Source organism: Vicugna pacos, chromosome 30 (genome assembly GCF_048564905.1).
Source record: "Vicugna pacos chromosome 30, VicPac4, whole genome shotgun sequence".
Classification (NCBI taxonomy): domain Eukaryota; kingdom Metazoa; phylum Chordata; class Mammalia; order Artiodactyla; family Camelidae; genus Vicugna; species Vicugna pacos.
Window position 1 is genome coordinate 27,736,439 of NC_133016.1, and position 12,501 is coordinate 27,748,939.

General features: G+C 39.5%; 1 protein-coding gene across 1 annotated transcript in view; it reads right to left on the bottom strand.

Moving 5' to 3' along the window:
• The window catches only part of LOC140690314 (trafficking protein particle complex subunit 9-like), a 329,996-nt gene that overhangs the window by 17,459 nt on the left and 300,036 nt on the right, over positions 1–12,501 (bottom strand). Inside the window, exon 2 of the mRNA XM_072952013.1 lies at positions 6,779–6,912. Within this exon, the coding sequence (XP_072808114.1) occupies positions 6,779–6,912 (134 nt within the window). The remainder of the gene's footprint in view (positions 1–6,778; positions 6,913–12,501) is intronic.

Below are 12,501 nucleotides of genomic sequence, written 5' to 3' on the forward strand. Positions count from 1 at the left end.
TTGAAAGAGGACACACACTCACTTGTTCAAGGTGATTGCAAACAACATTCTGCAGAAATTCAGAATATTCAGGTACCGCTTCTAGATGGTGATGACACGGAAGGATGGCTTGGATGCATGCTTCTAACTGAGTCACCGGCATTCTTACACTGCAGGGGGAAACGGAGGCCCTCAGCCAAGAGCAGAGATGTTCCTGTCATGTATCCCAGGTCGTGCCTCGGGGACTCAGTGTCCTGTAGCAGTCCGGCCCCAGGCGAGGACCAGCAGCGTGGCCCACCCAAGCAGGAAGGGCACTGTGCTTGAGAAAGCCCACACCAGATGGGAGCAAGAGTGGCTGGTGGGGTTTTGTGAACCTATGAATGCTCATAGAAAAACACCTGCATACATTCAAGTGATACAATTAACAGTAGCATTCTTTTTAACAAAATTTCAAATGTCAGTGGTAATTTTACCATTCCTTTTCTCTTGTCCCCTGCACTCTGAGACAGGCTTAGGTTCTCTCACACTTGCAGCTCTGATGCAATAGTTGTGAAGTTATTTTACTTTACTGCAAGTGTCTTCACTCCACGTGTCACTGTGACTGTCGTCTCTTAACACAGTCAGATATCTTCCTGGATCTCTCCATGAGTTCCTTGCTCCTGCTTCTCAGATCCTGAGATAAAGAACAGGTGAAGGCACATGACTGGAAAAGTCAATGTGGACTTGAGCAAAGTCCTCAGTGACCCCCTAGGTGAGTGTTGACCACCCCTTAGCTTTGATTCTCAAAGTTCTGCCCAGGGTGACATCCAGACAGGAGGGAGTCCTGGGCCCAATTAAAAGCTGTGTGGCTTGGGTGCGGGGAAAGGTGCAGGAGCTAGTTCCGTAGCCGGGACCCTCCACACCTCTGCTCCTCTCTCTCCCGAGGCCCCGCTGCCAAGCCCCCACGTTCCCTGATATTCTGTCCTTCTCTTCTACTCTACTTCAAGCCCTTTTCCTCTTCCTTTATTCCCTGATTATCTGCAGCTGGAGAGATTTTTCCATCACAAAATCTGAAAAAATTTCCTGCAGCTGAAAAAGAGGTCTCCAGAGGTCAATGCCCATATGGTGGTTCCCGAAGAGAGCCCCTGGTTTGGGGGACCCTCACCAACACTCACGGGACATCCGGTATGTTACAGGGTCGACCACCCCCAACAAGAGTTTGCTGTGACCCCAAGGCACGCACAGCATCCCTGCTCACTAAAGTGTAGTTGTAATCCGTTATTAAGAAGCAAAAATAAAAAAAAATTTCTAATGTTTCTTACTAAAATTATTTATGAGTTAGAAAAAGAAATTGTAAAAGAAAAGAACAAATTTGACTCCATGTTAGATGTGTTCGTTTGGCTTTAAACCTGTACCTTGTTTTCTAGGCTCCGACTTGCTATCTCTGCACCTTTTGTAAAAAAAAGTTGCCTTTAGCCTGAAATATCCAGGACAGCCTATTCTCCGGGCTCTGATCTTTAAGGATATTAGCTCTTCTACACTTATGTACAGATGGCAAGTTGCAAAATAGATAATAACCTTTCTTTCATTTGGAGGTTTTACGGGGGCACCTTAATTTGACCCACCATGGACAGCTGCAGGAACAAAGGATTCCAAGGACAAACAATTCGTACAGCGAGAAGTTTGCAACAACCAACCACATCCCCGCCACTTTTTAGTATAAAAGGAGACTGAATTCTGCTTTGGGGAAGAGAGTTCTACTGGATATCAATATGCCATTTTCTGGGTCTGCCAGATTTTCAAATGAAGTCACTATTCCTTACTCCAACATCTCATCTCCCCATTTATTGGCCTGTCATGCAGCAAGCAGAACGAGTTTGGACTTGGTAACAAAATGACTGCATTAGAGGTAGTATGTCTCCACTGTTTCCTCATTTCCAATATGTCACAACCTATCAATTTTATATGCTGTTTAACAACATGACAAAGACCTATTATACGGAATTGATTCCACAGAAATAAAATTATTTCTACTCCCTCAAGACTTTTTTCTTTTCTGTTTTATTTTGTTTTGCTTATTGAAAAGAAAATAAAAGTCAAATCATTTTATTTCATGTATTTTTATAGCTACATAATGTAAATACTACAAAAATATTTAAATTGCAATAAAACTTGTTAATATATTTGTATAAAGATATATAAACAATCAATGCAGATTAGGAAAGGAGTAGATATTTACTAAAAATCTACTGCACATCCAGTCTTTTACAAGCATATCCTGGAATATAAGCTCTATTATCCAGGGGTCCCCCACCCCCATTCTCACTGCCGATTCCCTTAGTAATCAACTACCAAGGCACCAGCATAGAACCATGCGATCGCTATTTTAGGTATAAATGAATGAATTAGCTCATTCAATTCTAAAACAGAAACCTTAAAATAAATACTGAACTTATTTACAGATAAACAAATTTGGACACAAAACAGTACAGTTTCTCCCCCAAGACACAAAGATAATAATTGGTAAAGGCAAGATTTGAACTAATCTGCCTGATTATAAAGCTAAGGTGGAAATCCCCTTCGACTGTGTAGGTCCAGCAGCACAGCCCATCACCCTATCTTTGTTCAGATCTGGCTTTAGACAGCCTGAGACAGCACCCCATTCCTATGGAACTCGAGGGGAAACGATAACAATAAGGATTTTATATTCAGTAGTTTCTTAGGTCTCAATTATATAAAGTGTCAGCAGGTCAGCAGAAAACTCTGGGAAATATGAGTGGGTCCAGAGCTTTTCGCTGATAAGAAACTCAATCTATCAGGACAGAGTGACCTTCCCATGAGTGGCCTCATGAACATAAACTAAAGGCAGCTGAAATGAAAACTAGCAAGAACATGGAAGTGAAGCAGGAAGGATCCCTACTATCCCCTGCCCAGTTGCCTCTTCACCCGCGTGGACAAGATGGCAGAAGACCCAGGTTCTTGTCTAAGTTACAACATCATGGATTCTCACCCATAAAATGTTGCGACTCTATGCTGTCTTAAGTCCTTTACAACTAAAATATGATGACACCAATATCTCAGCGGAATGTCTATGTCTCCACTTTCTCTCTTCTATTAGGAGACTATATCTATGGCCACAAACAGAAATTCAATTAAAAACACCATGCACGAAGCCTGGTGAAAGTCTGTGTAAGAGACATTGTTCTCACTCTCTGTGAATGAAAACTCAGAAAAAGTGGACCTTCTCCCTCTGTAAGTGGGAGGTAGACTGATTTTGTGTGTGTGTGTGTTTGCACGCACATGTGTGTGTGTAAATCATGTAAAATATATTCTGGGATTTGCACAGTTTTTTTTATGATACTATCATTTCATGAGGATGAGCCAACCTTTAAAGTAATTTGAATCTATTTTTCTGAGAGGCTCTTTTGGTGGAGGATGGGAAAGGGGAAAGGAAAGGAGGAAAGAAGTAAATGAAGCAAAGCTGTAAGAATACTGCTAGGGAAAGGCAAGACATTAATTTTGTTCCTACTTGCATCACACACAAATTAGGGACTGGCTTTCCCCCATGTCTTGTCAAGCACTGAGCTGCAGAAGAACAGGCGACAGCCCATTTCTCACTGAGCTTGTGACTGTATGTGACATCTTATAGACACAAATTATTTAACCTGATCAAACACTCTAGCAGCAGGATGTAATTCTCCTAAATTGAGAGACAAGAAAACAGGAAGTGAAAGACGGTATATAGCTTGACAAAAGTCAGAGGACAAGTAAACTAAAGAGGATGAATTCAAACTCAGATCTGAATGCAGAGTCTGATATTCCCACTCCCAGGGCTGGAAAATCCTTAACACAAGGTTCCCCAGCTCCTCTGCATTGTTCCTGGCACCAAGCATTTCCCATGGCGATGGTCTCCAATTCTCAGACACAGTGCTCTGTGCAGCCAATAACCTCCATTCGACCTTGATCATCTACCTGCCACGCCTACCAGGCTTCACCATACAGGCAGGAAAGCTGGATTTCAAGTGCATACAAAGCCACCCTCGTTTAAGCTGGACTGTTTATCAGCTTTTCCAGCATAAAGGCAGCCATGAAAGTGCTCACAGTTTGTACATGAGCCACACTACCTCTCTCCATCTGTCTCCCCACCTATACTACTTAGCTATGACCATTTTGAGAATCTTGGAAACAAATTTTTAAAAACAGAAAAGAAAGGATTCTGTAACAAGTACTTAATACTTACAATTTTAAATGAGAAGTTACAAAGTGAGTATTTACAAACCGAATCTGCCTTCCTAGGTGTCAGTTTTAACAGTTAAAAAATATAATAGCAAAAATTTCTCACTTAAAAAATTAACAAAAACATCAACAATAATCTGGAATAAACTCAAAAACAATGCCCATGTTGTACATGGAGAAAGTACAGGACTGTACTGAGGGGTAAAGTAAAAGTGTGAAAGTAGAGACATCAACCTTTTGTATGGAGGAAAGCAGTTTTAAAGATGTACGTTCTCCTAAAGATAATTCAAAATTACTAAAAAATCCCATGACCAACACTTATCTTTTTTTTTTAACTTGAAAAAATTATATTAGAATTCTTCAGGAATAATAAAGTCATAATACAAGCCAAGAAATTTAGGGATCGAAAAAAGAATCAAAAAATTCAGACTGTAATATATTAAATAAATTTTTACAATATGTAAGATATAGTGCTAGAGTAAGAAAGTAAGATTGACAGAAATAAATCATGAGCTCAAAAAGAGACTCTAGTATACATAAGTATTTTTTACAGGTGGGATTTCAAATTAAAAAGCAAAGTATGAATTTAATAATTGTCTTGTTACAATCAGAGAATACCTGGAAAAAACAAATTCTATTCCCGTCAAAATGACCACAAGAAAAATGACAGAAAATGATGTAAATATTAGAAAGTACTAATAAGAGCAAATACAACTCTTTGCTCATATCAATTCAGCTTCTCCTCACTGTAACAAGTACCATTATCATCTCCATCTTAGAGATTAAAAAAACCTACAGAAGAAATTTATACCATTATAAGAAAGCATTTCTAAGAATAAAACCCAAAAAGAAGACATTTACTATCTTAAGATTATTTTGGGCCACAACAATAATGAACCTACTGAACAAAATGAAAGGCAAGAAATGACAAGTAAAAGCTCTCTGATACATGTTGATGAAGACAAGGGGTTAATGTTCATAATACACATTGAGCTGTCACAAAGCAGCAAGAAGCTCCCCCACTTAAATGTTTGCAAAGGACAAAAGGGATCATTCACTTTTTAAAAGTCAGATGGCTAATGAGTGAAAAATGCTCAAAACCTCACTGGTCATCAAGTGCAAACTAAAATAATGAAAATCATTTTGCTCGTCATATTGGCAAATATGTTTAAAAGATATTATAGCTAGTGTCCATCTTTGAGACAACAAACTGTGAGCGATCTTTTGGAGGATGACATGTCAATGGATATGTAAACTCTGAAAAACGTGTGTGCACACAGGCTGAACTCCACTTTTAGGAATCGTTACATTTAGAAAAAATCAGTTCAAAAAGATGTACTCATCACAACATTTGCACAGCACTGTTTACAATGGTGGGAAGAAATGCTGAAGTGAAATCATATCCAGCGATAGAGAATTGGTTACATAAGTTATTCTACATCTTTTCATGCCCCACAGGAGAAGGAATTTCAAGATTCACTTGAAAGCATCCTGTGATGTATGAAGTTGTCACATCCAAGGACTAAATTTCCAGAAACCTTAGCTAAAGGAATACTCATACAAGATCACAGGAATGTTTGTACAAGAAGGATGCCAGTCAAACACCCTTTCTGACAGTGGAAAATGGAGAAAACTTAAGTGTTCACCATCAAGACAATGATGCGGTAAATCACGGAGAGCTGTGGGCACTAAAGTTGCAGCGTTTCAGCGTGGTCCAAGGCCTTGTCCACAGTACTCTCCCACGAAAGGTGTCGTTACACAAGAGACCAAACCTGCACATCAGGAGACCCCTTTACTCTATCTGAAAGGACCGGGTGAGTCTGGAGTGGGAGGAGGTCTATGATATATACGTTAGTGAATAAACCGAGCTACAGAAAACATATAGTATGGCCTTATTTTTCAATAAAGCATATATACACACACATATACATAGATTTCTCATATACGTGTATGTATGTGTGTATATATATATGACAAAGGCATAAAGGTCATGAAATATATACTCCACATTGTCAGCAGCTTTTACTCTCAGGAAAAAAGGGGAAGGGATGTAGGGGACTTTCGGTACCACAACAGATCTCTTTTCAGAATTTCAGTTAAGTATACTTGGAATTTAAAAGTTTACTTAAGTACAAAGTAAAATGGACGATGCCTCCACAAAACAGAATGCTATACTGGTCATTAAAAATCATGTCAGGGGAGATAGAATATTGTAGAAAAATGTGTAATAAGCCGAATGGAAAATGGAGGTCTCCACACAGTAAACAGGCACACAGTGCTCACTGGTTTTTATGACAGAGCTGATACACACTGATGAAAAGAACAGAAAATAGATGTTAAAGTGTTAATTATTATCTTTGAGTACTGGGACCAGGATAGACCCTTTTGACTCTTTTTTCAGACTTTTATATTAAATACACATTATTTTTCATCTGAAAAATGCATTTTTAGATGTCTAGTACCACACATTGGAAAAAATACATGAGTAGTTACAGAAACAAATAACTAGGAGACACCGCAGCACCGTCACACAGTGTAGAAAGGGCGATCCTGAATAACACCGTGCAGTTACATAAGGACCCACAAAGTGAGAGCACCCGCTGTAACAGGACGCGGCTCCCTTCCATTTGTCAGTTGTGTCTTCAGGGCTGAGGCATTTCTGAGCACGGCCAGTGTCAGTGCTGGTGTCTGGATGGATGCCACTGGAGGTGAGGGCACCTGCAAGCCGAGAGGAAGAACAGAAATCATCCTCTGCTTTTTCTGTCTTGTTTCTTTGTTACTTTTAAAGAGAGGCGTAAATAAGATAAACTGAATCTTCCTTACTGAAATTTCACTAATGAAGCCATTTTTAAAGTGTTCACAACTTATATTCTGCCTATAACTGTCTTTTCAAAAAAGCCTCATATTTATTAAATGTTAATTAACTCAGTTAATTAACTACATGTTGAAACCTTTTAAAAAACATGAAATGCACTACGTGAAAGCACCACATATGCAGTGACTAGCTCAGCTGTCTTTACGGCAGTGCAGTCAGCCCCCACCATCCCGGGACCCTGAACTCCTGATGCTGGGAAGAGAGCACGCTGCTTCCTCAGATGGAGAGAAACGGTAAAAGCATTTTCTGAAATCTACAGCACTGACAAAACATAACTGCTTAATCCCAGGCTCCTTGGAGGCTGTCATTTTCCGTTTCTGGCCAACACCCGTCAATGAGCAGAACCACCCCATTCCCGAGTCATGGGACTCACGTGGGCAGCAGTTTTGGAGAAATTTCCAGTTATAGAATGTTAACCAACTATACATAAAACTCTGAAAAAGAAAAGATGCAATACTCAGATTTTGGAAGACACTCAAAATATTCTCCTAAGTCTTAGTATTTGGAAAGGCTGGGCTTCTCCTAAGCCACTTATTTATTTCACAGCCAGTGAGCATCTCCCACAAACCCTGCTTCCCTGTGTGTGCTGGGAGCCTCAGGAACATTGATGCTGTCTATCTTATAAGTCACAAGGCAGAGGCGTGTGTCTCACGCCTGCAACTCTCACACAGGCTCAACTCCGAGCCTCAATTTGTGAACTTGGCCCCATTTTCTCACCTGTTTATTTGGTATCTGTTCTTCTGTAAGCTGCCTGAAGTGCTTCTTGGAACAAGTCAGAAGAATGAGTGGGTAGAGAAATGGACAGATGGACAGGTGAGAGATGGGCAGACAAACAGGGAGACTCCAAGAGAAGGGGAGCAAACAAAATTTCCTATGCAAAACCCTCTTCTAGTCAAGGAAGAAAACCATCACGAAGAAGTGTGAAGAGGCAGGTGGCTTAGGACTGTTTCCTGGATTCCATCAAAAGTCACACCACGTGATGAGAGGGTAGAAGTATAAATAATAAAAGAAAAAAAGCATGCATGTTTGAAAAATATATCTACATTATGTACTTTCTAAAGAATAGATTTATATCAGCAAGGCTCAATAACACAATCTTTGGGTATTTACAGAAGTGAGAATCCCATCTCCAATCCGCAAGACATCCCTTCGGAGCACTGAGGGTCTACACGGTGCGATCATAAAGCCGTAACCGCAAAAGCTGTGCTATCCTGCACTTACGAGGAACGAGCAGCTGTGATTGGCCTGCCCACGCGCGTCGTTTACAACCCACAGCACCTCTACGGGGGAGGGATGACTAGCGAGCCCTGTCTCTGCAGGAAAGAAAAAAGTCCGGGAGAGGCTAAGCCGACCTACAAGTTCTCCATTTCACAGGACTTGTCACTCCAGAGCAGGACTCGAACTCGGCCCACGTTTGTAACCACAGTACTACCGTAATTTATGTGCTTTTTGTGTGTATAATACATTTGTTTCTGGCATGAAAGTGTATTTAATAAATGATCGGTTGTCTTGTATACTTCATTAGCTCACAATCTTTATATTTTTGAATTGTACTCTTCCCCTGGAGAAATGAACGGAAAGAGCAGTGGTCAGAATGAGGTGGGGCTTCATTCTTTATCTGTTACCTCATCTCATCCAAGTCCCCAAGCAGGGAGAAGGAGCAAATGTTCTCTTCATCTTTTAAAGAGAGGGCTCCAGTGATGGTGATTTACTCAACTCCAAAACTAAGTCTGGGGGAAGGGCACATGCAGCAACGAGAGCAGTATCACCTGTAGGAAGGCAAAAAGAGCTCAGGGGATGGCTCAATGGGCCAGCCTGATTTAATTTCAATTGATAATTCAATAACACACTCTAAAAATACTAGCATGCAATGGATTTGCTCTTTCTTGACATCTAGCAAGTTTCCACAGCCGACATGTAACATTATCATGAACTAGTGAAAAGAAGAGTCCACAGACAAGGAAAATCAATGCCACAGGCAGGCTGAAACCCAGGCTGGAGGAAAGGAAGAGAAAGGGCATATTTAAGAAGAGGGGAAAGTCTGGGAAAAAGACATCATCACAAGGACTCTCAAGCGTCATCCAGCAATCATATAATCATTCTTTCAAGAGAGAGTTACTTAGGTCCTATTTTGTGCGAGATTTTACAAAGGGCAAAGAGAGACCACAGCGTCCATGGTGGCAGCAAGTTGAGGGGCTATAATACAATTCTAATCTTGGTACCTTGCACAATTGTCCTCAGTATAAAGGCAAAAATTAAAGTAAAATAATACTATGTAAACCATACACATTGCTGAAATAAATTAAAGAAGACCTAAATACCTGGAAAGACAAACCACGCAAATTCCTGGATCACATGACAATATTCTTGGGATGGCAGTGCTCTCCAGAGTGAAGCACACATACAACGTGGTCTTGATCACAATCCCAGCGGGCTCCTCAGCAATAACTGACTAGCTTCTGCTACAATTCATATGGGAATTCGAGGGTCTCAGTAACCAAAACGTACCTGAAAGAGTAGAACAAAGTGAGAGGACTTGTAATTCTCAATTTCAAACATTACAACTGTATCTACAAGTGAGATTAGAGGCCATTTTTAAGGTATTATTGTGTTTACCCTTATTTTCTAAATTCTGTACAACGAATATACCTGTTAGAATAAGAAAAATAAAAACTAAAGTATCTTTTAAAACATGCACACCGATTCATTCATTGGGGAAAATTATTTTAACTATAAAGAGGTAAACAAATATCTAGTGAAAAAGGACCACTTAAAAACAAGTCTGCATTTACAATTTTCATAAATTGAAAACTGAAAAGCACAAACACATCAAATTTCTAGGAAGACTGGTGAAACATATTAATAATTATTTTCAAAAATTCTAATTGCACAATGAAAACACAAGAAAGAGAAAATCGTGATTGACAGGAAACTGCGAACACTTGGAGAGCAAAGGCCTTGAAATCACTGTTCCTTTAACTCTGCTACTAGCTCAATAGGAGAGGAAATTCCTCACTGAGGGGACAGTGGAATCCCATGCATAAGACAGGATACACAGTACAAACTGCAGTAGTATCGGGAGTGAATATGTTAGAAGAATTCTGAAGTTACAACATTGCTGAAAAACTATAAAAACACTGACAGACAGATTAAAACACACAGTCATACATATTATATAGAAACATGAACTCTGCTCCCATGTTGCATAGAAATACAAACATATTTGTTCATTTATGGGCACTGATTACTTTATCCCAGGTAGAATATTTCAACTAAAACAAATAATCAATATTACACTCCTATTGTCAAATGTACTTGATAACTTACTCTGCTATGTAACCATATGTGTCTAAGATAGATCTAAAATTAGTGAAAAAGAGCTTTGTATGGTTTCTTGAATTCTTCTCAAAATTCCAAGCTTAATTTTAAAATAGATCTGAGCAGTATTTCTATATTATCTTTTCCCTTGTGAAATGAACAACACAGTCTGTTGTCAAAATTCTGTCCTTACAATGATTCACGAGCACCATATCCTCACAAAACTGCTGGACAGCAAGTCACTATCCAGACACTGTGACCAAATAAATGAAACAGAAGGAAGACAGTGATCCTATTCTGGAGGGCTTATAGTCTGTGTCAACACTGGGGTTTTTACTTGATTGGTTTGATTGGGTAGCAAAATAAAATCAATCAAGTACTTTCTTTGAGCATTCTATAAGTCATGACTGTTTTTAGTGTCATTAGCAGGAAAGACTTAAGCATGACTTGGTTAGGTCAACTAGCAACAATCATCACTGGAGAGTGAGTAATAAAGAAGTTAACTGATAGCAATGCTTCTGCCTACATGAGACCTAAAATAAATCTACACTGATATCCGAAAGGAAAATAAGGAGATGAGGTCCCCAATGAGAAAACAAACTAACAAGAAATCAAAAAATGAAAGTCATTTTCATTAACGATTCCAGGCAGTAGTGGAGCATGGTGGTGAAGATCACAAATGCTGGGGACAAACATGAGGGTCTGAAATCCCACAGCACTAGGTAGATGTGACACTGATATTTCAGTGAAATTTTCTGCATCTCAGTCTCCTATCCATAGACTGGGGACAACAACTGCACCCATCTCCTAGAACGGTCCTAAGAATTAAGTTATTTTATATATAAAAGCTTAAATAAAATACCTCAGAGTTTAAATAATACCCCAAAAGCACAAGAAACAAAGAAAACAGAGACAAATTGCAGTTCATCAAAATTTAAAACTTTGCTTCAAAGGGCACCATCCAGAAAGTGAAACAACAACACAGAGGAGAAAATTTTTTCAAATCACTTATCTGGTAAGGAATTTGTATCTCAAAATGAAGAAAAAAAACCCCTACAACTCAACAATAAAAAGGCAACTCAATTAAAAGGTTAATAAAGTATCTGAAAAGGTATTTTTCAAGGAAAATATACAAATGTCCATAAAACACAATGTAATGATGTTCAATAGCATTAGCTGTAAGGGAAATCAAGTCAAAACCACTAGGAGAAACCGCTTCACACTCACTACAATAGGGTATAATAAAAAAAAAAGCGTAACAAGCACTAAAGAGGACACAGAGGAAGCGGAGCACGCAGCCCTTGCTGGTGAGGATGTAACACAGCGTGGCCACTTTGGAAAACAGCCTGGCAGGGCCTCAGAGAGTTGAACATTTCGTTTCTGACTTACCCAGCAATTCTGCTCTCTGGGCACACACGTAAGAGAACTGAAAACAAATATCCACATAAATAATACCACATGAGTGTTCACGGCGACATTACTCATCACAGCCAAAAACAGAAACAACCCAAATGCGTATCACCTGATGAATGGGTAAACAGTGGGGCCCAGCCATAGAGTGGAATGTTATTCAGCAATAGCATAGCATAGAATAGTGACTATGGCCACAACATGAGCAAATATTGAAAACGTTACTCAGTGTGAAAGAAGTCAGTCACAATAGACGTTTCCACTTATATGAAGTGACTCGATTTACATGAAATGTCCAGCACAGGCAAATCCACAGAGAGAAAAGTGGCTCCTTGGGGCTGGGGGAGGATGGGGAAGATGGGAATGTCTGTTTATGCGTACAGGGCTTCCTGTTGGGGGGATGAAAATATTCTAAGATTGAATGGGACGCACAATTCTGGGCATAGAGTAAAAACCGATGTACATTTTAATGGGTGAATTGTATTAAAACTCTTAAGAACAAAAGGACCTTGGGCCAGTATCTTCCATAGTAAATGCAAATTGCTAACTTTTATTAGAGGAAAAAGAAACTGCTCTCAGCATGAAAGCAGGAGATCAGCAAATGTGAGTTAACCGAAATTGGACAAGAGCATTTCACTTGAAACAGTTGCTGAGTGTACACGAAATATTCAGAAATAGGAAAATCACCTTGACATCACGAGGAA